Genomic DNA, 27,460 nt, shown 5'->3' with positions numbered 1-27,460 from the left:
AGGAAACCAGCTACCTCCTTTCAACATAATGGCATGTTTCCTCCAGATTAGATATCCACAAAAGCTAACTTTACATGTAGTAAAATAGTATTAAAGGTTTACATGAAAGTAGGCAACACTACCTGGATTGAACCTAAAATATCTTTCAAAGGATCTTCATAGAACTCATCCTTTCCAAAGAACAGCAGCAATTCAAAAAAACTCCTAAAAAACAGAAGTAGTGACAAGTCAAACTAAAAATGATCATTTGAAAAATGAAACTACGGTAAGTCTATTACTTTTCACAGCACTAAAAACAAAATCAGGACCCGCATAAGTTCTAGACCCGTGACCATGCCAGAGTCACTCTAAAACACTTGGTAATGCCCACACTCTCAAAATCAACTCGTATTTGAAGAACTTTACGTTGGTCTGATATTTTGTGCTGGATTTTGGCAGTTAAAGACTTCCCCCCACACACCTCAAACACATTTTTCATCAGGAATCAAGTTGCAAATACAATACAACACAACAGTTTATATTTAAGTACAACTTAGAACCCCTTCTGCCACACCTTGTTCATCAATTCAGGACATTTAGACTCCTGGTATTTGCCTGATCTTCTCCCTCAAGAGCTCTTATGTGCTCCATCCTGCTGCACCCCATTCACCATTCCAGAAGTGAACACTCCTGAAAAGCCCAAGCAGTTGTCACATACGCAGCAATTGTGAGAAAGAAAGAGGACTACTGTAGAATATGTTAATATGGAGTTACATTCAAGGCATAGTAACTTGATGTGAACGCTGATTCCCAAGAATTTATATTTTCAATTGCAATAAGCACTTTCTACTAACATATTCTGTTCCATTTCAGCTTGTCTTGACAAAACACCCACTGAAGTCTCTCTGTGAAAATGCAGGTTTAAAGGTGCTATTTATTTAATATTTCCAAATAAAAGCCTTTTGCCATTAATTTTGTATTTCCAGAAACAGCTTTTGAAGATGACTTTCAAAGAAAGAGCTTTTGTGCAATAAACAAATGGAACTACCTTCATCTTCTGCATGGCATTCAAATGAATTGATAAAACTTCAGTGTTACCAAGTTCTTAAGCAAGTAAGGTCTATGCGCAGCAACATGAATTCACAAGTGTTGCCTCAAAACCAGTAGCAGATAAAGCAGAAGGCAGGACTGATCCTTTCAACAGCAGCCTAGATGCAAACTGACCTGTGGCCTTAATGTTTTCCAGCGTCTTAAAATATGTATCTAGGTACTTAATTTAGGTACTACTTTTAATAAAGTGACGGACACAAACAATCTTGATGGCAGAATCAGAGAGGCTGGTTGGTAAAAAACAGCTTTCCATAGCTCAAATCAATTTAGATCTTCACTTGCAGAAGCATACTTCCAGATAGTGTGGAGACCTCATAGCAGCCTTCCAGCATCTGAAGGGGGGCTACAGGGATGATGGGGATGGACTATTCATTAGGGACTGCAGTGACAGGACAAGAGGTAACGGGTTAAAACTTAAACAGGGGAAGTTTAGATTGACATAAGGAAGAAATTCTTTATTGCTAGAGTGGTGAGGCACTGGAATGGGTTGCCCAGGGAGGCTGTGAACGCTCCATCCCTGGCGGTGTTCAAGGCCAGGTTGGACTGAGCCTTGGGTGCCATGGTTTAGTGTGAGGTGTCCCTGCCTATGGCAGGGGGGTTGGAACTGGATGATCTTAAGGTCCTTTCCAACCCTAACTATTCTATGATTCTAAGACTTCCTACTACACTGATAGTTGGATCTCATGGATCTGCAGAGGGCTCCAGTGCACCTATTACTGATTTGCCTTAAGATTCTAAGAAATTTAACTTTTATTGGGAAACAGTAACAACCGAGTGCTGCACTAAACCTGCAATTACTGGTTGAGAAAGTCATGAGCAGCAGGCAATAACTAAGCAACTCTCAGAGGGAAAGGCAGTACTGAAAGAATATCAAAAGAAATACTGCACATCTAGGGCATTATAGAAACAGGACTGAACAGCAAAGGCTTTGGTCTCAGAACAGAAAATAGGCATAATTTCCTTTAAGGTTCTTCTAGACATTTTTTTCCCAAATGAAGAGGGAGAATTATGAGGCACAGGGGGAGAAGGTGAAAGATGACTCCTGGAAGAGATTCCAGCACTCTTCCAACCTACAAGTTTTTGAGTCAAGATCCTGCTGACGGCAATTTCTTTTCTGACTAAAGCATTTAATCTTCTGTTCCAAAAGCTTTTAAAACAAAAAGCAGATTTTCATGAACAGCTGGACAAGGAACTCTTTTACAGAACAATTAAATTCACTGCAGTTACCAGTGAATAAGTAAAAACTAAATATATTTGAACATAATACCCAGAGCACTCCTAAAGAACAAAATGTTTCATTTTTAATAAAGCTAATTCAGAAGAAGTTAAAGAGCAGACTGAAGGCAATTTTTCCTCTCAATAACATTCTCAGAAATACTGTGCATTAAACAATCTTAACATCCACATGAACAAAAGGAAGTTTTGTATGGGAATAATGCAAACGTGTAATGAAATAAGGTTTCCTTTAGATTATGCTGCCAGTAGTTTTTTTCCTAACCTAAGCTATGCCTAAAGCAGACCTGGAAAATTTAAGATACAGATCCATTATGCTCAATGACGGGATTTTTCTCCAGATTAGGTCCTTGACTCTCAACTCAAACAGGGACTGAAAAAACAACCAGTATCCAAATACGTACTTGGTTCTGAAAAACATTATCTCATTTCATGTTGATAAACAAAGTTTTGTAGCACACTTGACTCTCGGGAAAGGTCAGACATGAGTCATGTCATGATCTGGAAAGCAGCCAGACTGGAACTTCAATAAGACAAAACCAGTTATAGCAAGTGATGCATGCACCCTTTTTTATTTGCTTTGACTGAATAAAGAGAATAGAACCTTGCAAAAGACAAATGAGCTGGGAAATAATAGTGAACAAGTGTAAACTACAGTCTTCTTCCTTGTCAAAGTACCTGTTTCACACTCTTATCAGCCTAATAAAGGAAGCTATCAAAATATTTCTATTCCCTTATGACCAGTCTCCGAGTTAAAATTACTACAGTCAATTCCAGCTTGGCCCAGCTATCTTAAAATAGTCTGCAGCACTGCACATTTATATTTGCATCCATCCATTTATAATAATGATGCTTACAGAGTTATCACGTTGCTATTTTGATATTATGGGCATCAGAAGATTGTCCAAGAACATTTGCATGTTGGCACAATTATTAAAACCCCTGACATTAATGGTTCTTAACCAAGATGCTGCCTCATTTGAGGTGCAGCAAGGCTACTAAGTAGTGGAAATGCAACAGTCATTGCTGTTAATAGTTTATTGTCTGGTTACCAAGGAAGTTTTATTCAAGTATGACAATGCAGTCAGGCAGATTTTTGCTGTCCAAGAACTAAGGCTTAATATACACCAAACTTTCAGAAGTCATTTGAGTTAAGGATTCCCAGGTAACTGCAACTACTACGCCCCAGGATTCCTTCAGAGTATCACATGCAGAACTATGTCAGTCAACCAAAGTCAGACGACAAAATAAGCTGGCATTCCAGAATGGAAGAAAATCTTAGTGAGTAAACCCAGCTCCACAAATCAAGCCAGGAAAGGGTGACAGGAATTCAGTCACCAATTTACTGTAACTTTTCAGGAAGCGACCACCCCACATGCAACAAATACTCGAATTTCTACTATTTTTCCCTTCCAAGCATTGCTATTTATAAGTATATAAAAGCATAGCTTGAACCTCATGAGGTTTCCTCCAAAAAAGTAGCAGTGAATAAAAAAGAGAGGTCACCACGTTTTGATCCAACTGCTAGTCATCTCTGACACCTGAGCTGGTTTTATAATTGTGGTCTATGATTCTATGAATAGTCCCACGTCAAATAGTTTCATGCACACAACCAACCAGTAAATCTCTTTGGTGAAGTTCCACCAACACTTAAAGATAGCGTAGGCACTCTAAGTGGATACAATAAAGCCTTTACTCCTGCATAATCAGTACTAATAACTCAAGAACAGCGGAAAGAATAAGCAACCCAGTCCTCCTGACCAAGTAAGAGAGCAAGACTAGGAGAGCATTCACTTCTGATGACTCTATGAGGCGACAGGAGGACATTCCCACACAAAAGTCTGAACTGAGATACTGAGCTGTATTTGAAACCACCACTCAATAAGAAAGTAATTTAACCAGCTGGACAAATACATAAGATTTGCTCAAACCAAACTCAAAATACAAAGCTAGCTTTTAGGCTTTTGTACCCATCTGCTAAGAGAAGATAAAGTACACTGCATCTCTGCTAAGTATATCTAACTTGCCTAAAGATTTCTTTTGCTTCCATTCAACGGTGAGGTTTTGAGACCTGAAAAGTGGTTTTTTAGAGCAAGGAACAAATGGGACGTTAACTGATGTACTCATCATTACCCTGACGCTTTCAGCCTTCATGTGGGAAAACCACCAACGCATTAAGAAAACTGAGATGATAGCAAGATTTATGACCTAATATTTTGCAGTTTTTCAAGCTGAATACAACTTTTGGTCAGTTAACTGTGTAACAAGCCATTCCCATAGGCATTTTGATGACTCAGACATAAACATTCATTTTAAAATTGATTCATTTCTTAAACACTGCAAGAAATTTACTTTAACAAATACTTAGCTTATTAAATCACTAGAGGTAGAACAGTAAAAACTTCAGATAAATTTAGTTAGGTACTGTCAAAAACACTGGTCTTCAAATGCGCCAAAATAAGATTCTCCCCAAAAGAAGCCTATATTGTGATCGTTTATTTCTTTACATTATTCATTGTGCCAGAAAACCCTTATGACACAACACTGTAATGCCTAACTTGAATATTTAACAAGGACATCACAAAGACTAAATTTTAGGGTTCTTATCCTCAGTTAGCTATTCAGGGTTCCATGTAGCTATGTCACCTGTAAAACTGCTCTTAAACTCTGAGGTTCTCTTGACACTCTATTGCTATTATAAAAGTAACACAATCCGTATTGTAAATACAGTAAGAAATAATAATAATAACTGAAAAAATCATATACTTACAAAGCTAGGCTACTCAATACGTATTGTACGTGCTCACATTCAGCTGGGAATGATACACAGGCAGATGTGAAACAACAGAGCGCCGTCTGAAGCACCTGAAGCTGAGGCAAAGGAACCTGCCATCTTCCAGCATAGTCTTCAACAACCTAATGACAAAAACACTGAAATATATATCACGATGTAAAACATTCTCTTTAGTCAGAAGTAAGTAGTTAATACTGTACCTGCTTTATCTCCCCTCCTTCCCCCTCAGAAGCAGGGTTTGTAACCAAAAACCCTGACCATCTTGTGTTATCAAACTGAAAAAATAAATAGAAACTTTATGACCTACACTATCAAAGACATAGCACAAAGGACCTACAGTTATTCTTTTCAGAGGGTAAGGCATGAAATACTTTCTTCTTACACGGTAGACAGCACACTCTTCATTTAAACACAGTGGATAGCATCCTGTGCATTTAAACACAGTAGATGGGACACTCTGCATTTAAACACAAGGGTTTATTTTCCAAGAAGTTACAAATTAGAGAGTCTGTAACAATATCCAGACATTCCATTCTAAAACTTTCCAAGAGGGGAAAAACTAGCCTGTGCTCTTCTGGCCTAGACATCAGCAGAGAAAGGCACAAACATACCAGTCACCCTTTATCTGTTCAAGTACATCCATCTGGTCGTTTTCATCCATACAACGAACTAAGGATAGTCGTGTCCTGATCTACGGCTACAAGTTACAGTTATAGGGAAACATAAAGGTGAAACACAGGTGTTTTAATGGAGAAAATGGAGAAAAATCCTTGCCCGGTCATCTAGTCCATCCTTTTTTGTATTAATAAATACAAACTCCTAGCATTGCCTATGCCCACACGGGCAGGCTCAGTAACCCAGCTCCACCTGGCATTCCTACACGTGTATCCCTACACTGAAATCCTCTGAAAGAGGCAGTCTATTTACAGCACTCCGTAGATAAAACACACAGCACGGAGTTCAGCACAAAGCACAGCAATGAAACAGATGTCAGCAAAGGCACCCACCAATTCTGTGACAGACCAGTCATTACATTCCAGTCCTCCAGCGGGTAGAATGCCTTTGGGTAATCTCTCCTGCTTTAATCAACAGCTAAGATGTAACTCACGCAGCACTCTAAGCAGAGACTGAAAACTGTATTTCTTCTACACTCTTGGCACACAGCTTATCTGACTGCACTACTGTCAGGCCCCTTTTGCTCACTTGCCTTATTCTTTCATCATAACGGCACAGCTTCAATATAAGCAGAAGAGTGGACTAGCTGTGCTTCAGGGCGTAAGGCACTGTTCTCCACAAGGAAGCCTAACCTAGACCTTTGACATCCCAAGAAAGTAAGAAGCAGATGAGGAAACACAGTGCCATTAGCCGTGTAGTAAAGAGAAAAGTAAAGCACTCCATAGCATATGGACGAGACAAATAACTGGCTTCAAGAAAGCTATGAAGCACCAATCCTGGTCACTTATCTCAAGGGCCAGGCTGACCAGCAAAGCATGGACCAAATCAAGCATCGGATCTATCCCTCTTCAGGACTTCTTTTTGACTTAAGCCTGTGAATCCCACCTGTCTCATTTCCCAGGAAGTAAATGAAGAGCTTGTTAAGTCAGGTTAAGTGGCCAAATTCTGCATGCCTAATTTTGTTTATGGCTCTGCAACAGGAACAGGCCAGTGTCCCATTTCTGACAGTTTGGCTATAGCCGCTCCAGAGCAAAGCAGCTACTGATAATGGGACCAGTAGCTTTGTCTCCTCACCAGTAACAGCTGAGACTGATTTATAAGTAGATCCTGACTTTCCACCAGATTTTAATAACCCCTGTTTGAAAGTCTGTTAACTTAATACACCAAATATCCAGAGGAAATGGAGGAAAACTGCAAGAGCGGCAGATACTCTTCCCTCACTCATCTATTCCATGTTCTCCGAAACACTTTTAGCAAGGTCCCTTGTGTAAGAAAACACAGAAGACGCCAGAGAAACAAAGCAGACGGAACAAACATCCTTTAGTGGTTTTAGCCCCTAAGTGATCAAACAAAGGTACAAATACAACATCAGTTTCCACCACGCTGTTTCACAGCACTTTCACCTGAGAGGCACAGTATAGATATGTTCGTCAGAGATTCCAAGCAGTGAGACAATATTTTGTGATGATGGTAGCATAAAGTACTCACTGTAAAGAACTGTATGGAGTTCTTTATAGGAGTGGGCACTGAAACTCAGCTTAGACAAGAGTGCAGTGGTACTTTGGGAACAAAACAATCCAAACATGTAATATGATGGCCTTCAAACTGACAATTACTACCCAAGAGTAAGACTGTTATTACGGAAGATGTTATAATGAAAAATCACCTTGATGCTCATCCCGATAGCCAAGAAAGCAGATGAACTATAAGGAGAGTAATAAGATAAAGCAGTGTTAACAGCTCAAAACCATAGAGCATTGCCACACATATAAAATTGCATGCTGGTTTGCTACCCACCGGTTTCTCTCTCAAAAGAGAAGAGAGAGGGCCTAAAAAAAGCTTTGAAGAAAGGCAAGAAATGCTAAGTAGTGAAATAAATTTCACATAAGGATCAATCTAGAACACTTGAGATTGTAAAGAAATGACAAGTGCAGGGGGGAGGCACCAAACAAAGTTGGCAAATCAGGATCAAAATAAATGACAGGAGGTAGTTCTTCACACCGCGCAGTTAAGGTGTGGAGCTTCTTACTAAAGGGATGCTGTGGATGTTGAATGGCTACACAAGACGAAAAGATATCCACTAAGAGTTACTAACTACAACAAATACCTGAACTGTAAACAGTTAGACAGGGGAAAGTTAAAGTATTTGCTTGTCTCACTCTTTGGTTAGGCTTATATGAACTTCTGGTAAGATTCTGGTCCTAATAATTCCCAAATACTGAATGCAAATAATCACCATTCAAAAGCAATACAACAAAGGTTCATCCTAATGCTTAAAGTTAGTGTAGCCTCTGAAAGGTGCAGTCCTACTGCACACGTTATAAAGAGCATTACAGTCCTACCAGTGGCCCTCGGTGTCCCTACAGTGCTTCACTGAAGCCCAAGCAAACCAGGTCACAAACTAACTGGCACAGGACAGCCTCCTCTCCTAGAGAAAAACCCATCAGTCACCACCTACATCAGTTCTCTGATCTGGCCTATCATAGATGTCCCAGAGGCAGCACAGAAATAAAGGCACCCCAACCACACCACTGCCTTAGTTAGGCAGTTAATCTGCAACTCAAATGCATCCACAAAAGGTTCGCAGCAACAGTCCTCTGCACCTCCAACTGGTCAGGAAGAATATGAACAGCATACTTGTCTTCTGAGTATGGGTACCTGAAACCATGCATTCATCAGTCCCAGGAAGAAAACAAAAAGACACCAAAAATCCTCAAACCAGAGGTCTAAAATAGGTCAATTCTCAGCAGACTTGCAACAACCACCAGTAAAAGATGGGGGGGGTGAGAAAAAGCTAAACTAACTATGAAAAATCCCAAACCAAAAAGGGGGAGGCTTGGGAAATAGTGTATCTTTGGTTTACAATTTCATGTATACTTCAATGTCTCTTTTCAAGTGATCTTACAGAATAGCTTTTTCTGTAATAGAAACTAAAACCTTTTCCTTTTTATACCCAACATGTCATGCTTTGAAACAGGGCTGTAAAACAGAACACAGGTAAAGGTTTGTATCGAAAAGAACCCCCAAAACAAACCAACCCCAAAACCACTTTACTGCTTCTGACATTTTTCAAGGAAAGCGAAAGTTGAAGAGATATGTCTATATTGACCCCCGAGTTGCAAAGTCTTATCAGAGTACTTCAGAAAATGAAATAGATTATGCTGCTTGAGTCCTCAGTGCTTTATTTAAACCTTACATTTATCTGCAGAGTTTTTAACAAGCACACTAATTTCAGTCTAATGAAGTCAGCTAAACAAGAAGCACATTGTCAAAACAAAGTGGCCTGTACCTTGTCCAGTACACAGGGCAGAAAACCGTAACGGAGGTGACATTCTTATGTGATGGTCTGCAACAATTCCCTTTGAGAATTCCATTAGGATGCAACTTTTTCTATATTTAAAGTCTCTCCATGCATCATCCCCACATCTGTCTTTACTTCTTAAATTACTACCATCCATGAAGAGACTTTGGGGCTGCTTGTCTTTTCTTTCTCATTCAGTACAGATACTGCAAGGGAGTCTGAAGCATCTTTCTGGACCTTCTGCCTGCAATTCAACCCCATCTTTCTCCCACACCAATACACTACTTCCCCTTCTGTAACACGCTTGAGTAACTCATAGGAAAATCCGTGATTCAGAAACATCCTATTAATAGCCTGTTAAAAACCAAGACCGGACTTATCAGTCTCCTATGTGATGTTTCTAAGAACACAGCTAAAGCATCTCACCCTGAGAACAACAAGGTAGTGATTAAAGACCTGAACTAATGTAAAAATAAATAAATAAATAAATAATCCTTTAATATTATGGCTTGACTAATTAAATATACACGCATATTTTAAGTGACCAAATATACACATATAGAGTCATTCGGCTATACTCTAAAAGCTTAAGAGAAACAGCATTGCTAATAACTACAATTGCAAACACGCAAGGCACAAGAAACCAACGTTTTATGCAGTACTAGGCCTGAAGTCGCTACAGCTTTTTCTATTCCTCCCCACAACAAAAAGAAACAAATCCCAGCAACTTTTAAGTTATGCATGACCGGGATTTTAAATGAAGTTACTCCCATAACTTTTTGAGATTTAGCAGCAAAGGAAGTCACCACAGGAGTCACAAAGAAGTCACAACGGTTCTGCGAGTACTTTGTTTATAGCTTTCAGAAAAAGAAAACCAGTTGGTAAATACAGTGGTTGTAATTTGTTATAATAAGCAAACACTGAGGAATCAAATCAAATGAACCAAAAGGCATTTAAAAAGCCAAACAAAAAAAGGGCAGGCTTAAAAAAGTTTCCTGAAAATTAAAACCCATCATTAAAAGCAACACAAATCATGGTTGCCTGTTCAGCTGAGGTACCAGAGCACCTTCAATACCCAAGTTCAGTTCTAGAAGAGAACTTCTGAAACACTAAATTCACTCCAGCTGGAAACTTCAGAGGAATAATCACACCTTTTATTACTGTCTTTTTAACCTATTTAGTGGATGACAGGCATTTTGTTCTTTTTCCTTAAACAAGCTAACTATACTCCTACAAAAACAGTCCCATTACCCAAATAGAGTAGAAAAGGCCTTAGGATTTTAAGTATTACTTAACAGATACAAGTTTAAAATGGTTTTATATGGTGCAACTAAAAGATAAACACACCAACAAAAAACCCACCCGATGTCTTTACTGCAATTCACATGTGAATATTACATAAGGAATAACCAAACATAATCATACAATCACACTTCTAGCAAAAGAAAAAACATCACCCAGTAACAGCATGACACATCCTATGAGACAAGTTCCTGCCAAATCTCTACCCTTAAAGCTAAATGCTTCCCCCCACCCCAATCACTCAGATCTCATCCATCTCTTCAGCTTGCTCGAGGCAAAAATATCTAAGACTGGGTTCCATATACCCATTCCATTTAGCCACACAAAGAGCCAGTTTCCACACATATTTACAGTCCATCACTTGCACAATAGTGAAAACTATACTAAACCTAGAAAAGCAGTTTTGGTTACTTGTAGCACTGTAGTACATGAGCCTGTGTAAGATTTTGACTGAAAGATAAATATTTATATTGAAAATAAGTAATTTATCCTCCTCATCTTTTCAGATTATACTCCCCACCGAGCCAAAGTCAACTAATTTAAAGAATTGTTTTGACTGTATATTGAGGAACTGACAATCCTGTGAACACACACACACACATCAACTTGTATATCCAGATCATCAGTAACATTAGTAAAGCACAACTTCAGATGCGTTTCAAGTACAAAGTACAATTACTTCTTTACCTCATCTGCACAACTGCTACCCCAAAGGACTTGCATTGAGAACTGGAGAAGCAGCAATACCAGGATATTTGAACACAAAACAGAAAAGTTCCAAAGTGGGAGGGGAAATACATTACAAAGATCAAGAAAAGAATACAACGTATGTGAACATTTTTGCAATGTTTCCTTTTTAAAAATACTAACTCCTTAATCCCACTTTTAAAACAGGGAGATAATTTCTCAGGGTAAAGCTAAAAGGACCCCAGGCACAAGAGCTGAGAAGCCACTATGAAGAGAGAAGCAGATATGCAAATGAGAAAGGACTTTATAATGTTAATGACAAGACAAGAGCACTGAAGACTGATGCCTTCAGCCCACCCATCTGCAAATAAGAGGTTGAAAATCAACTATTATTGTGAAATCTCCCAAGAAGCTGACTGAAAACAGCCATGTGCAATGCTTATACCACCTACCTAGTCTTGCACCATAGTGGCTTATCAGGTTTCTCATCAAGGGTCAAGGGAAAGTGCCACCACCTAAGCCAGGACACCCATCTTCAAAGACAGGTAATCCTCAACAGAACTGAAGGCTACACTGAGCATTCATCCTGGGAGTAAACACAACCTGGTGCTTGCCACTGCTGTTTTATAAGGATTTCCTTTTAAACCTGAACTCCACTTGACTTTCAAGCAGCACAATACTAAACTACCAACTAGCAAGCTGAATATGCTTGTTTTCACCAGCCAAGCACAGAAAAAAAGACCCAGTAAAATACAGAACACAGTAAGAGGCTAAAAATAATCTGAACTGTTTCAAGTAGTCATGGTATTCTTTGATACACAGGTAAATTTAGTTCCTGCAATGTATGGTTTGCTCTTCCCTTTACAAGCTTTCACACAACTAGCAATGTCACACATTACAGATTCTACCCTCTTAAGAGAAATCAGCTTCAAAGAAATTGAAGAGATCACTTTCCACTATTAATACTCATGCCAGCAAGGTCTCTGTAGCCAAACTTTAAAATAAAATAGTGTACAGAGATCAAACATGGATCCCAAGGTCCAAAATGTAGTAAAATAAAAGTCTGGCAAAACCTAAAGGTCTGGGGAGGTTTGGTTTTTGGTTGGTCTTGTTTGGTTTTTGTTCTCTTTTTTTATAAGCAGCTTAATGACTATTGACTTGAAATTCAGACTCAAAAGCAAGTACTTCCAATTTAAGCACATCACAAAAAAGGTGAAAATGTATCAAACCCAAAATCTGAAGAACAAACATTCAAAGATGTGTACATTTTTTTGCCATCATCCCCACAAAGGCAGACAGACAAGAAGTTGAGTCATACACCCCTGTATTTTTTTCTGTCTAGTAAAATAAATCCAGGAAACACTATCTTCTCTAGCACATTACTAAATTTTACTTCTTGGCTTTCACATTTATAAACCCAAGAATTATTTTTCTACTGGCGACACAAGATACGACCGGTTCACGTAAGCAAAGTACGTAAGCTTTACTTCAGAAAGTCAGGTCATACTTGGAGGCCATAAGCCGATGCCACAGTGAGATCAGACCAAGTAGTGTTAGCTCCTCACAGTATTAGCATGTCCCTTTAGATCAGACTCACCTGGTGTGTATTTCAGTCAGCACCAAACAACATCTAGTACAGTTATGCAGCCATGTGGACAACTACAGAAATGCTGGGAGTAACCTGTAATATTTTGGTAGCACTTCATGTTATGAGAAAGGATGCTGAAAAGAAAATGCCATTTCAAGCTAGTTGATAAAACTACACCAACTCCAAATGCAAGAAAGTAAACTATATCCATTTTCCAGCTCACTCTTAAGGTCTGTTTTCAAAACAAGTAAATTTGGAAACTCATCCTTCTAACTATAAAAGTACTCCCTTCACCTTCATCAAATGGTAGCCATCTAGGCTATTTTCTCTGCCCTTCATCATTTATATTTCACTCACACAGGAACATCTCAATGGCTCTGGTCCCTGAGAAAAATCATGAAAGAATGTAAAATCCCGCATTTAGCATTAGAAGCAACCACAAAGCTTTTCCAAATGTTTAGACTCAGGGGGTTTCTGCTAGGTACCACCTTTCCAATTTCTTTAAACCTACAAAGCAGTTACAGACGCCTTGTTCTTTCGCTTGCCAAAGCCAGGAATGGTAGACTTGCTTCCCCCAACGCCTAAGTGGTTTCAATTCGTGGCAAACTTCTCAAATAAGAAAAAATGCCACGTCAGCAGTTTTTAGAAAGTAACATAGAAACAGCTGGTAAGATGCATAAGCTGAGCGCTTATCTTCCAACTGCCTCTTTTCATCCCCAACCACAGAAATGTTGACCTTTATTTCCCCCATGTCATCAATCTCAAATAACAATCTAAGAAAACATTTAATTCCACTTTGCCATGGAAGATCCAGACTGCAATGACTCTGCATGACCATGTACACCTTCAACACAAAACAGAAAACAAACTACACATGACTGCGCATTCTGACTTTATCTTGTATCATTAGGTTGTGATTATACTTATATTTAAGGAAAATGTGCTGATAATCCAATCATCTTCTGTAACTGTTATTTAATCTACTCTCTGGAAGTGAAGTTCAGCTGGAATACTCCAGGCCTCAGGAGTACTGAATCTGGCTGCTTACAGCAATATTTTACCTTTCTAACATTTTTCAAGGATGAAGGACACGCACACCTATGCTTTTCAAGGTCTACGCCACTTTCCTAAAGATCATTGAAGAGGTCTTTGCTTCTATCTACAGAAAACGCTCTACAAACCGAAATGGCTTTACAATGTGCTTCATACTGCTCTTACTGAGAGATGTGAATGTGCACACACTTCACATAGTGGCATAACTATAAGCAATCTAAACAATATTCTCAGCTGACACCAAGCTTCTTCACTACGACTGACACACAACCATGTATTTTAGTAGGTTGTTATTGCGAAAAGAAAAATGTTTCTTTTGGGTAGCTCAAACTCATGGTGGTATCACAAAGCAACTATTTCTACAAGTGCTGTTCAACTCTGAATGCAAAACCAGGAACACAGGAGGCAAACGAGGACGTTTAGAAGTGCCAAATAACCATTAAGACAAGCAAAACTGTGTTAACAGTGTGGAGTAGAATGAGGTGAAGAGACTTGATCTGCACAACAGCCTAATATGACCTCTAGAAGACCTGGAGAGAAAAGCACAAAGCAACAGGCTCAGACAAAAACTAGAGTCAAAGATAAAAACTGTATTAAAACCAGACACATCTGGGGCAGAGGGGAGCAGCTAAATCTAATACAGCAGCAGAGTATTTGACAGTGAGAAGTTTTCTTACAACAAATGTTACGAGAAGGAGCTGACCTAAACTTCATGATACATTTCTGAAGAAATATAAATATACTCCATAACTTATTAAGTAGGCTGAAGGCCTATGAGTCTTCTGTATGTACAGGTATATGTAGACCAGCATAATTACACCACTATCAATCTCATGAGAATAAATGGCAGCTAATCTGGCGCATTCGCAACTTCATTTGTTGTCAAAGCACAAACTGATGACGGCTCGGCTTCGCAAAGGGAAGGGCTTTACCATACCAGTACATTACACCAGTTAAGATCTTGTGCCTACATGATTAAATCAGAAGAAGAAACCATTACTAAAAAGCAAGCTTAAACAAAACATGGAAGATTATGTTTTGAATGAGCACGTGATAGTCGATGACACCAGGCCAAATTTAAACAAACCGACAAAAAAAGTCCCTGGAGACCATGTGTAAATACATTAACTCACTTTCATCAGGATTGTTTAAACTATGCATTGTTAGAAAGAATATTTAAGAGAAAAGAAACAGAACCTTTCATATACTCAGAACACTGGCTGCCCATGTGCAGACTTCATAAACTCAAAGCAAAACAAAGTAGGGGAGAGTACTTGGCAATCTTCCTATACAAAAGCAACCGCAGGAGAAGTCAAGGTCAAATGATTTAGATACTTTACCAGTAATAACCGCGATACAACTGCTCTATAAGAAAATTCCTTCCCTGGTCTTGTCCTCTTCTGTTCCCTACGAACTCCTATCTTTGCCTGGGAAACGGGATTGGCATCAGTATATGAAGTTACTACCCTGCCCGCACTTCCTCCATAACACAATAAATCCAAGACACACTGTAGCTAGAAAAATCTAGGATAAAACTCTCTGTGTTTAGCAAAAGCAAATGTCTTTCCAACCTGCCAACTTAATCAAATATGGCTGTGATTTCTTATAACTGTACTTTACGCCATACTTGCAAAAACATTCACTTCGCCTTCTACTGGTTTCACCATCCCTTTTCACACATACTAAGTTTAGAGAAATCGATGAACAGGAGGAAATATAAAAAGATAGATAAAACAAAAAAGCAGCCCACAGACTTCTTGTGCAGTATGCTACCCGAGACCATCTGAAATGTACATTACAGTAAATAATGTTCACAGCAGATGTTTCATTAAACGTTAGAACAGGAAGAACAAATTAAGCCTATAGATACAGATTTATTTAAATGGAAAACCACAATCGCATTGGTGAGATAAACAGATAAGAAGTTGATAAAATGAAATGGTTCCATACATGAAACCTCTGGACCTTGTTTCAGGAAACAGCAAGTAGCATGGCTGAAATATACCCAGCCTAACTAATGTTTCACCAACACTTGCTGATGAAAGCAACCAGGAAAAGCAACCTGTTGTCACTCCATTACTTTGCAGGGGATACATGAAAAGGTTGCAAAGAACACAGTAATCCCGGGCCCGCATAAACAAACGCTGCATTCTAAAGAAAGAAAAAACCCAAAACGCATACCCTGCTTTAATTCGGCCACCGCCACGGGAGCTGTTTCCGAGACGCTCCTTGCCTTCATCTCTCCGCCACCCAACTCCGCAGCCCAGGCAATGCCACCCGGAATTGTTTTGGCCGCAACACCGCCACGACCCCACGTGTCCCTCTCCGCCGAGCCCAGCAGCGGCGGAGCCCCGCCACCCGCGGCCGCCCCTGGCTCTTCCTCGCCCGCTCCCGCCCCCCCCACCGGGAGCCTCCCCTCCTTTCCCTCCACCCCGCAACCTCCCTGCCAGCCCCATTCCCAGTCCCGGCTCCGCGCCCTTCGCAGCCTCCACCCTCCCCCGATACAGAAACACTCTGCGCCCCACGGACGGACCGGCGTCGCCTGCGTTCCCCTTCTCCGCCTTAAGACCCAGGCGGAGCGGGCTAAACCGAGCCGGGCCGGGCCGCGCCGCATCCCTCTCAACCCTGCCCAGGGACTGACCCAGGCAGGGAGCGGCTCGACCCCGGCCCCGCGGAGGACTGAGGAGCAGAAGCGCCGGTCTCTGCCCGTGTTCCCCCTCCCTTACTCCCGGGACCCCGAAGGGCACGGGGGACCCCGAGTTCCGCCGCGCCCCACCCCCGCCCGCGGGGAGGAGGGCCGAGGAGCGGGTCGGGGGGGCGGGACGGCGCTCACCTGGCAGAAGCGGCGGCAGTAATACTGGCTGTTGAGCAGGGCGGGCAGGCCGGCCGTGGGGCCCGGCGCCACCAGCGCCTCCAGCTCCTCACTGAGCCGCTCCGACTCCTGATCGCTCTCGTCTTCCGCCATGCTGCTCCGGCCGCCCTGCGCGTACCGAGCACCCCCCTGCACCCGCCCCGCCACGCCGGAAGGGGCGACCCCCTCCCTGCCGCCTCACTTCCGGCCACGCCCACCAGCCGCGCTCCTATTGGGCCGGCCGCCGTGACCATCAACGGGCGACGACGAGCGAACTCGCCGATGACCTCTGGCTCCGCCCTTCCGCCGCAGCGTCCTCTAATTGGAGGAAAAGTCTCTTCGTTACTTTGTCTCCGCTTCGCCATTGGCTGCTCGTTCCGCCCGTTACACCTCCCTCCTTAGCCTCCTGCCGACCACTGGCCGAAGCCCCCGTCCGCTAGACGTCGCCGTCACCGCCGCGCACGCTGATTGGCCTGAGCACACCTCCATCACGGCGCCTACACCCGCCTCCCACTTCTAATTGGTCAGAGGTGCAGTCCATCTCTGGCGACCTGGCTGGAGGGAGCCAATCACTGAGGGGTTTCTCTCCCACGGCAGCTCCGTGGCGCCGGGCGGGCGCGGCGGTTGTCAGGCGGGTTGCTAGGTCCCGCCTACCGCGGCCGCCAGGGTGGGTCGGTCCGGCTGGCTGCGGCGCGGCGCTGGCTGCGCGGCGGCCGTCGGCTCGGCGGAGGGGCGCGTCCGGCCGGCGGCGCGGGGCCCAGCGGAGGAGCGGCGGCGGTGCGTGCAGAGGCCGAGCGGGTAACGGCGCCCGGCAGGGGGCGGGCGGGGGCAGGCGGCGCTGCCTCGGCGGGGGCAACCCGGGGCCGCTCTCTGCCGCCGGTGGGGTCCGGGCCCGGGCGGCGGCTGCCGGCGCCCCTGCGGAGACGGCTCCCGGCTCTGCCGTGGAAACGCCCGCCATGCGGGTGGGGCGGAGCCGCACCTGTCTGCAGCCGCCGCGGATGGGGAGGACGAGGCCTGGGGTGCGGCTCTGCCGCCGCCGGGCCGGGCCCGCAGGCCCCCCGGGACACGGGAGGGAGCGAGGCGGCCGGCGGAGCGCGGACTCCGTTGCTCCTCGGAGGCCCTCTCGGCTTAAACGGCACCGTCTCTCCGGTGGCCAAACCCCAGGATTCCTTGGGGTACGCATCGAGATCTGTCGGTCCCGGCGTGCTTCCCCGGTAGGGAAACAGCGAAACCCGGTTAGCGGTTGGAAGTCCGGAGCTGTTTCCCTCCTCACCTAAAACAACCCCTTCAGGCTCGCCGTGGCTCGGTCTCCGGTGGCGCTTTTTACCCACGGCGCGCTCATCCGCAGCCTCGGGCTCCCACCGCTTCGGTGTTACGGTGCGTGACAGAGGGCAGGTCGGGTGTCTGCCCTGGGTGCCTGGTATGCCCGCACACCTGCCTTGCGCTTGGGAACCCAGGAGCAGTTCAGGCATTAGTAGGCATCAAAGAATCCACCCCAAAACTTGAGGCGAAAACCACCCCAGTAAAAATCCTTTGTTTTGCCAGTTGTGCTGCTCACGGGATCCTTACGGCTTTCGGTATAGCATAAGTGCAGCCACATACCTTAGTGGGGGATTCGTTTTGACGTTTCAGAAGCCTAAGCAACAAGTGTATGGGAGGTTAAGGACTGTTTTCTGCTTGGTTGCAGGAAGCAATCACTTAGGAAACTCATGGGGACAGATTGTATAAAGCAACAGAAAGAACAAAGTTGCATCGATGCTGAAAGAAAGATCAGTTGTCTTAGTTTGTGGTGTTATGCAATATCAGTCAAAACTTGCAGTTCTGGAGAGTAGCAGATAGTACAAAAAATAGACTAGGAAAGTAGCTAATAGCAAGATCTTTGATTCCTTTTTATTGCTGTCTTTTACTTTAGCAGTGGTTTAAGGAAAAAAAGACAATTCTGAAGACTGAATTTTCTGGGCCTTTATTTCCAGGGCAAGCCAAAGGCATTCTGGACAGGAAAATTTAATTCAGTCCTTAGAGGTGGACAGGCTCAACTTAGTTTGGAAATTCTGGCCTTTTAAAGTCGGACAACCTATTATATTTCCCTCAAAATATATCCCAGAATGTATCTTTTTTTGTTAAGGAAGTAGGTAGTTAATGTAATGACCAATGCAGGGTAGTTAAAGAAGTGGGTAGTTAATGTAATGACCAGCTCAGGAAACTGCAAACCTGAACACAGCTGTTTCTTGATTTCAGCTTTACTTTGAAAATGACTTTAATTATCTTGACTGAGATTTACACCAACTACTCTATTTCTCACCAGCTAAGACAGACATAAGTCCTGTTTGATTTTAGTACACTTGGCCAAGTTATTGCCTGCTTTGGTAACACAGTGTAATTTGGAGTGGTGTTAAAAAGTGTCCGGCTCTCTTAGCTATCAGTTACCTTCCTCAGAGAAGGTGGCATCTTTGAAAATATAGGTTCTTATTTTGCATTGAAAAATAATTTGCCATTTTCTGTTCACATCAGGCTGTTTCAGCAGTCTATAGCTGCTGTGGCAAAATGGTTTCGTTTTGACTTTGAGTTAAGGTTCAGTCTAATAGCTGTGGTTTGAGCTGGGGCAGAAGTGAGGGGTGTTCCCAGAGGAGCACTGAAAAAGATCAAGTTTGGGGTTTTTGGTTGGGTTCTTTTTTTTACTGGCTTTTGTGACAGTAAGGGCCTTCTTGCCAGATAATTTCAACAACTAAGTTTTTGCTACGCATTTTCAGGAAGTAAAGAGAAAAATACTCAACATAAGAAATTGTCAAACATATTGAAGATACCAAGAAAGTACCCTTCACCATAAAAAGCAAAGGATAAAAACAGTCTGCAAGAAAGCGCCTTTCTGTTTGACTTTCAGTGATGAACAGATGGAGTTTTGAGAGTTCTCATGAGCTTTGTAGTCACAGAAACTGATCCATGAGGAACATCAGTCTCCTATGTTCTTTGGACTTCAAGATGAAGAGCCTTTCAATAGTAGTTTCATATATGTATCTTACATGTAATTATATTTTAGCTGTCAGCTAGACTGCATCCAGAACTATTCAGTTGAAATCATAAGCACATATTAACAGCAATATTCTTTTCCAGCTTTCAGGTAAAGTGTACTGAAGGCACAATGGAACGGTTTGGAGTGAAGTCCGCTCCGTCACGTAACCGCTCCAAGACCGCTTTGTACGTAACACCTCAGGATCGCGTAACTGAGTTTGGCAGCGAGCTGCACGAAGATGGAGGAAAGCTCTTCTGTACTTCCTGCAATGTGGTTCTGAATCACGTTCGCAAGTCTGCGATCAACGACCACCTCAAGTCTAAAACACACACAAAGAGGAAGGCAGAGTTTGAAGAACAGAATGTCAGGAAGAAGCAAAGGACTCTGACTGCCTCCCTTCAGTGCAACAGTACTGCCCAGACAGAGAAAACCAGCGTCATCCAGGACTTTGTGAAAATGTGCCTGGAAGCTAATATTCCACTTGAGAAGGCTGACCATCCATCTGTGCGAGCCTTCCTGTCCCGCTATGTCAAGAATGGCAGTTCAATACCTAAGTCAGACCAACTAAGGAAAGCATACCTGCCTGATGGGTATGACAATGAGAACCAACTCATCAATACTGAAGACCGTTGAGAAGAAAAGTGTTTTCATCATTGTTGTGAAGTTTTAACATATTGATGGTGTGGTTTATTTTTATATTCATGCATATAAACAGTGTTACATATTGGTTTTACAAGCTATTTTGTATTAATGTAGAAATGACAATCTATTTGTGAACTTAGTGGTATGCCACAGACTGTTGCTAACCCTGCTGTAGACTTCCGAGCTACATTGATGTAGAACTCACGATGAATGTAGGGAATATAACCTGGCATACACCTTATCCACGTTCAGTCCAGCTGTACCTGACGCTAAGAAAAAAGCACTTGGATGGAGGACCTCACTTACCTAACTGTACATCTAAATATACAAGGAATATGACACGATGGAGATTGATAATCATGCCAGTGGATTTCTTTTTCCAGTATCCTGGTCCATGAGTGATCTAGAGGAAGTGCTGCACATTTGAAATGCAAGAAGCTGTAGAATGGTTAGTTAAAACAACTGCTGTGTTGGAGGAGGATTATTGCAAGTTCCTGTTCAAGTTCAATTTATGTTCTAAAATGGGAAACATTTTCCTTCTAGAATACTCTTTCATACTATTTGGTGCAGTTGTGGATGTATTCATTATCTGGCTGCAATAGCTGGTCTCCTGGATTGACCTCTGCACTCTAGTGTTCTCATGAATTTAGGAGTTCTGCATGTTTACCCGTCCCCCTCTTCTAAAATCACAGTTTCATTGTCTCTGTTTAACATGTCCCCTTCAATTTCAATGCCAATCATTGAAAGTCGAATTGACAAACCAGTAACTGAGAATGGCTTGCAGTGCAGCTGCTGGCAAGTGAAATTCACACCGGGTGAAAATCTTAGTAGGGAGGATTAATGCCTTTTTCTTACTAGCAGGACAGAGGATACTAGATCTAAATTGGGGTGGTGGAGGCACTAAATAGTGGAGTTGAGAAAGCTTTTCTACAGTGCAGATGAGAAGAGGCTCCTTCAGCTTTCCCTGGAGGTCTTCTCCATCTCTGGCCTTGTTTTCAGCCTTTTAGGCAAAGGAGGTAAAGCAATTAAGATAGTTTTCAAGATGGTTACCGGAAAGGCTATTCAATACCTGTAAGTGCAAACAGAAAAGAGTGTATGCTTTGTAGCTCTACTGGAGTTACGGGCCTGGGCTGTATTTCTTACTCTGTGCCAAGGCCATATCTATTATAAAGGGCAACAAAGGCTAGCAAGGACTAGCAAAAAGTAAAATGGGAAATTGAAGAATTTCAATATGTTACCCTCTCTGAAATCTAGTAAACTGTTACTGAGCTGTTCCAAATTACTATGCCAAGTAGTCCACTCAATATAAGCGCTCTATAAAGTTTTTGAGTGGCATGAGGGAGCTTTGTACACAGTGCTGGAGTTAGACCACCTTCTACCTGCTTTAGTTTTTCTCAAGGTGCTCTAGGTTCAAGGAGGCACCAAGCATCTTCTAGTAGCACACAACTCCTCTGCTCAGTGGATACAGTGGTGTGAGACTATGCTGTAACTCCCTCAGGTGGAGACAGTTGTTCTTTTCAGCTTCTTTTCCCCAGCAGAGTTTCACAGTATTTGTTTCTCAGCATTTACTTTATTCCAGATATTTACAGCAATACCAAGTAATTCCTAAAAAGAGACAAAATAAGCTGCTTATTCTGTTTCTCTAGCTATTTCCTCTAGCTATTTCTAGAGCAGTCTCTTCCGCTGGATTGAGAGAGACTTACATACTAAGTTCCAACTAGTTTTTGTGCAATTATCTGCTACAGAAATGCACTTGTGTTACATTATAATCATGTCTTGTGGCCTTCTGCTATTAGACCTCTTTGAATAAATGGACAAAACTAAAAGGCAGAAGGCTGCTTACCCACATGTTCTGGTGCATGGGTGCTAAGTACACTGCCGCACCTTCGGTCCTTGTTGATGATAGCAGGACTCCATGTAGGTATAACAATCCTATCACTTATACTGGTTGCTAGTTTAGAACTACAGACAGAAATAACGTTAGTAATTTTTTTCCCCTCTAAACCTAGATACCAAAATATGCCTTGCAAAATACTATTTGCTCTTGCACGAGCTTGGGTTTAGCTTAACATCATGAACTGCCTTGGGCTACAACTGTTTCATAGATCTTCTTCTTAAGCCAATTTAAGGGTACGCTGCCAATAGCTTTTTCTGCCCTGACAATAATTGAAAGTGTTCTTTTACGGCTGCTGTTTCATGACAGTGAAACAACAGCCTTGCTTTATATTTTTTTCTTACCTTATGAATGCTATCTTAGAATTCAAGCAAACAGAAAACAACGAAGTATTGAGAAAAGAGGCTTCTATTATAAATAGAAAAGGCATTTAGAGAAGATAGCATGATCACAAGGTGTAAATTGGGACTAGTTAGCTCAGTTCTTGCTAACATGGGATTTCAGAGGCTGTACCCCATAACCTTTTTAGATTGGATTCAATGCTGTATATTTTTCCCTTGGACTGGCAGACTGAGAGACATTTTGGAAAGTTACATGGTAACATTAAATAAGCTCTTACACGACTGAAAGAAAACCAAACCCAAGTTCCTTTCACTTACGTAAAACCAGAAGTCAGCAACATCAGCAGCTTTTGGTAAAAAAAAGAAACCCAGCTGTTTTCATTAAGGCAAAGCAATATTAGAGCACTTGGTTTCTCAGAATTTGACTCTACTTGCAGCAGTCTGTGTACAGAGCCTCAACTTAGAGAAGTGATACAGTTCTGTAAATATTGTCAGTCATTATTCTAGTACCACTTTTTTAATGCAGAATTACTGCAGAGGGTGGGAGTCTGGTGAGGAACCTTACCAATGTAGCCATAGGCTACCAACTTACATCGATTTGGAAGCAAAAATTGAGCGTAAGGATTCTGAATGGAACTGATGTAATTCCAATGCACAGCAGTTTGTAGGATGCTGGTGTCTTAATCCTATTCTATTTGTTTAAGTCACAGCATTTTCCAAGCTTTTTGAAGATCAAGATTCTCATCCATTGCAACAGATTCAGAATGGAGTAAACCAATGAAAAATAAAACACTTCCAGGTAATCTAGAAAGAATAATGAGTAAGTTTAATTTGTGGACATAACCCAGATCAGCAACAAGACAGTTACCCTTATTTCCTTTAGAAATAAAAATAGTTCCACTCAGTCTTGGTACAGAGACTTGCAAATGCTGAAGTTTAGAGCCAGTGTGGCTATAGTTGCCTGAAGCATAACCTTGGTTTAATTACTGCTGATCTTAGGGAAGATTTACAGCCTCAGTTTTCTGGTGTATCTAAACCTAATAGCAAAATCCTAGAACAGAGGCTGTGGTTGTTGAACAGTCTCCATGCATTGGAGGTTTTTTGGTTGGTTTTTTTTTCCTGCAAGAACACTGCATTATTTTTCCATGTATTTCCTGTAAAGCGTACTCTCAGAAGTAAAAGGAGGATGGTAGCAACGTCTGCTTTTCATTTTACGTGCTTATGGAGGGACAAGCTATAAGGGATACTTTTGCCAGGTGGTTTTATTAATATATATGAAGCTGTAAATGTAATAGAAAAGGAAAAGAAGAAATGTTTTCTTCTCTGACTACGCACTTACATTAGTTTAGCCAACTGACAGCTAAAATTACTCCGAAGTGCTTTTCATCAGTTTCAAAGAGTAAAATCCAAACAGGCACATTCTCTGTTTTGTGACTACTTACATGTATGTACCACGTAGTTAGTTTCAGCTTGCATGTTCTTGAACAAACATGAGCAAGTTCTAATGATTTTAAGCATTTTGAAGCCTGTAATTTGTCAGGTCCCTAGAGGAGGTGAAGCATTTGACATAGTGAAAGAGAAAGCTGTTTTTCAGTTGAGAGAGAAACTTGGTTCTGCGAAGTATGAGATATTCTCATGATAGGACTATTTTTAGCCAGAGCCCCTTTTAGCAGTTCTGTTGAGCTGAACAGCAAATGTTCCCTGCATCGTTTTGCAGCATAATGAGCTGGTTTTTAGGAGTGGGGAAGGGGGGGAAAGAGCTGGAAGTTTGGCAAGGATAATCTCTATTTATATTTACATATGAAGAGAGGCAAGAATTACTGTTGTGTTCGCATTGTGCTCCCCGCTAAATCTTTTTGTGTAATTTGAGTGCTTGTTGTCTTTGTACATTTTTAAGATTGTGTCTAACTTGCTAAATAAATCTCTTTTTGTTTGTTTTTTTCTTTTAAACAAAGCTTCTCATTGGAATAATGCTATTAAAAGTTTAGGCTCATTTGGGCTAGTGAAGATGCTTTATTTTTGGTTTGGTAGTAGGGATGTTTCACGGATGGAAAGTGGCCACAGAAATGGTTTTATTTAAACAAGTCATGAACTTGTGAGTAGATACTAGAATGAGGCTGAAAACGCCTGGATCCGGCAGTGCCACAAGACTTCCTATTAGAACAGTAAAACCAGAGTAAGTGATTTAAGTTTTTATATTAAAATATTATTGGAAGATAAATACTTTACTTTGTAAAGTTTTCACTTGGTAATGGAAAAATGGTTCTTAACAATAATAAAGGAATTGCTTTTTCATACAATTTATGCGTGATCTCTTATTTTGACAAGGAAGTGGATAAAGAACCTGCGTAGTTCACATATAATGATAATGTAAGATTGCAGAAGTGGATGGTGACAGGAAAAAATAATCTACATGCTGTTGTTGTAACGAAAGGTAATGTCGAACTATAGGTTGAAGCAGTTCATTGATGTATCTGTACTATGACACCCAAGTCTGGTTATACAGGACTGGTTAACCAGAACCCCTGTTTCCTGTTGAGTACGTGGCTTCCTTTATGGTGACAGAAATTCCCTAATTATACCTTCTCTGGCAAGTGAACACCAAGTGAAATGATTGTTATGCCTTTTAACATTGCAGTAAACAACTGGTAGGTATAGGATCTTGCAGCTGCCTAATACTTCAGGTCTTTTCAGGAAGAGCTTCTGCAATGTGGAAGGTCTTTCCAAACTATCTGCAAGAGAGTCACAACTTGATCTCTTTCTTCCTTAGGGACTTAATGGAAAGTGAGCACATAGCATCAGTCCATCAAAATTATCAAGTGTAGATTTGACTGTTTACACTTTCCTTTCCCTGAATTCTTACCTCACTCGACATCTCATGATGGATCAGTGGTAAGCTAGTGTAACCTCTTGACTCATGAACTCACTAATCATTACTCTCTCGTTTTCAGGTCACAGCACATTAAGATCAATTTGCTTTTTGTTGCCCATATATCAAATGGAAAAGCAGCATAGACATAAACATGTCCTTTTGTAAAGTTTTCTGGTGTGGACAATATCTCTGTGAAACAGCATATGTGTACTTGCAGAATCAGGATTTGTGTGGAAGAACTGGGTGAAGTACGCATTTCAAGTCTAGCAATTGGGCCATGCTAAATTCTTGCAATGACATTTTACTTTCCTAACTGAATGATGCAGTTTAACCCATATCCAAGATGCAGCAGGATGAAGTATACATAACTGCTTTTAGGCCACATTTATAGTGATAATTAGGTTTGATGTTTGTCCTTTACATAGGATGGACACCAGGGGCTGGAGGATAGACGATCCGTGCAGTTCTGCTTAAGTCCGATAAGGGGTTTGGATTTGTTTGTGGTGTTTGGTTTGTTTCTTTCCTCTCTCCATCCCTTCACTTTTTCTACAAGGGTTTTGGAATATGTGGGTCTTCTCATGGTAGAGGCCACCTCTTTCATACTTGAAAGCAGATAGGACAGCTCACGTAACATACAAGGTGCAGGCTGTGGACAGGATACAGAGAGCTACTCCAGCTTAGCCTTGGCATTGGGCAGCCTCAAGACCAGTGTTGTCCTGAAGCTAAATGCTACCTATTAGGTATACCTAATTTTTTACTTTATAGAACTGTATTAAGTATAAGAAAAACTGTAACTAATTGCTGAATAACTATCTCAGTCCAAATTTTAAAGCCATTAATCTAAGTGTTTAGCTCACTTTGTGTCTTCTCCCGTCTAGCGGTGCACAGGAAAGGGAAGTAAAAGCAGAGGATTACTGAAGAGCAGTGAAATAACCAGTCCTCTTATGTGGTTCACAACTACACTAAAATAAAAGTACATATTCATTAGGAATTTTCTATTGTCTTTCAGTGGATACTACTACTTCGCCTTCCTATCTGATGTTTCTGTTCAGTGAGAACTATTGTGTCCTTGAGGAAAATAACCAAATCTTACATTTCCTCCTAACCAACAGCAGCTTACAGTGATGGAGTGGACAGGATATAAATCAGCAGTTCTGCAGGAGCTTTAGAGGTTCTTGGTGTGTGGGGAGGGATGTGTATTGGTTTGCCTCAAGTGCTTTTTTAATCTGTTCTTCAGCGTACAGAATAGCTGGCAAATTCAGTATTAGACTTTACTGCAGTGGATGAGACCTCCTTGCCTTAATTCCTTTGTAATTAGCTTTAAATCACTTCATCCCTCCCCTTGTTTCTGAAGCTTGTCATTACCTTAAGACAAATCCAATGACTATGATACCCATGCTTACACTTAATCAAGTGTCTTATATACAGCAAAAGCCTGAGTAGATTCTTAACCAACTTCGCATTGAATAAGCTGACACCCTTGTGAGAGCAAGCAGAAAGGAGGCAAAGGAAGTAATGAAGTGTCTGCAGTGATAGAGGCCACATTTGCCCAAACCTTTTTAAGAAAGGGGCTCCAAAATATAGACAACTATCCAAGACATTTGCTATTAAAAGTACAAAGTAAGGAAACCTCACAAGCCACACACAGGATGCAGTGCAGGGACTATGTGGTTCTTGCCACTCTGACCCACCTCACCTCTTCCGAAAGGCTGATGCAGGATAGTACCCGTCTTTCTTACAGTTCAGAATGCTTCCACATAGTTACCAACAAGGACTTACCCACTTAGAAGGCCGATCGCAAAACACCGCAGAGAACAGACAAAACCTGATCTTATTAAAAAGCTTCAGACAGTAGCAAAGGGCACAGCCTCAAACAGTTCTTCTCATAAGAATACAGAGATCAAGTACCAACTACTAATACTACATTTCGAGCATAAACTTCAGATAACTCAGCATCTGCACAAGCAGGAATTACACTGCCAGGAAACACATCCTTTAATAACCACCTTTACTAAGCTTGCTATGGATTCAGCCACTAGATGGCTTCACTATACAGAAATGCCCTCTGGTACTAGTATTTTGTCTCAAGTGGAAGCATGCTGTGTGTGGAGTTAACTCTAGGAGTTAT

General features: G+C 41.7%; 2 protein-coding genes across 7 annotated transcripts in view; one reads left to right on the top strand and one right to left on the bottom strand.

Annotated features, from left to right (window-relative positions):
* The window catches only part of ZNF654 (zinc finger protein 654), a 37,862-nt gene extending 21,133 nt beyond the window's left edge, over positions 1-16,729 (bottom strand). Inside the window, exons 1-3 of one of the 3 annotated variants that reach the window (XM_080612446.1) lie at positions 16,556-16,729; positions 5,093-5,238; positions 123-204 (exon numbers count right to left, since the gene is read on the bottom strand). In XM_080612446.1, the coding sequence (XP_080468572.1) occupies positions 123-204; positions 5,093-5,238; positions 16,556-16,687 (360 nt within the window). In that variant the 5' untranslated portion in view covers positions 16,688-16,729. Of the gene's footprint in view, positions 1-122; positions 205-553; positions 602-5,092; positions 5,239-15,903; positions 15,978-16,555 lie in introns of those variants that run through there. The other 2 variants (XM_080612448.1, XM_080612447.1) reach the window with 2 other exon arrangements.
* A 446-nt stretch (positions 16,730-17,175) lies between these two features.
* On the top strand, positions 17,176-24,760 carry CGGBP1 (CGG triplet repeat binding protein 1). 4 transcript variants are annotated; one of them, XM_080612542.1, is made up of 3 exons: positions 17,176-17,371; positions 17,865-17,950; positions 19,685-24,760. In XM_080612542.1, exon 3 carries the CDS (start codon positions 19,713-19,715, stop codon positions 20,214-20,216), a length of 504 nt encoding a protein of 167 aa, XP_080468668.1. In that variant the 5' UTR covers positions 17,176-17,371; positions 17,865-17,950; positions 19,685-19,712; the 3' UTR covers positions 20,217-24,760. The 4 variants fall into 4 exon arrangements, with proteins under 4 accessions (XP_080468668.1, XP_080468667.1, XP_080468666.1 ...); XM_080612541.1 differs by lacking the exon at positions 17,865-17,950 and having other exon boundaries at positions 17,176-17,350; XM_080612540.1 differs by lacking the exon at positions 17,865-17,950.
* Positions 24,761-27,460: the final 2,700 nt, after the last annotated feature.

Source organism: Psittacula echo (assembly GCF_963264785.1).
Source record: "Psittacula echo genome assembly, chromosome: 3".
NCBI lineage: Eukaryota > Metazoa > Chordata > Aves > Psittaciformes > Psittacidae > Psittacula > Psittacula echo.
This window is presented reverse-complemented; position numbering and strand designations above follow the sequence as displayed.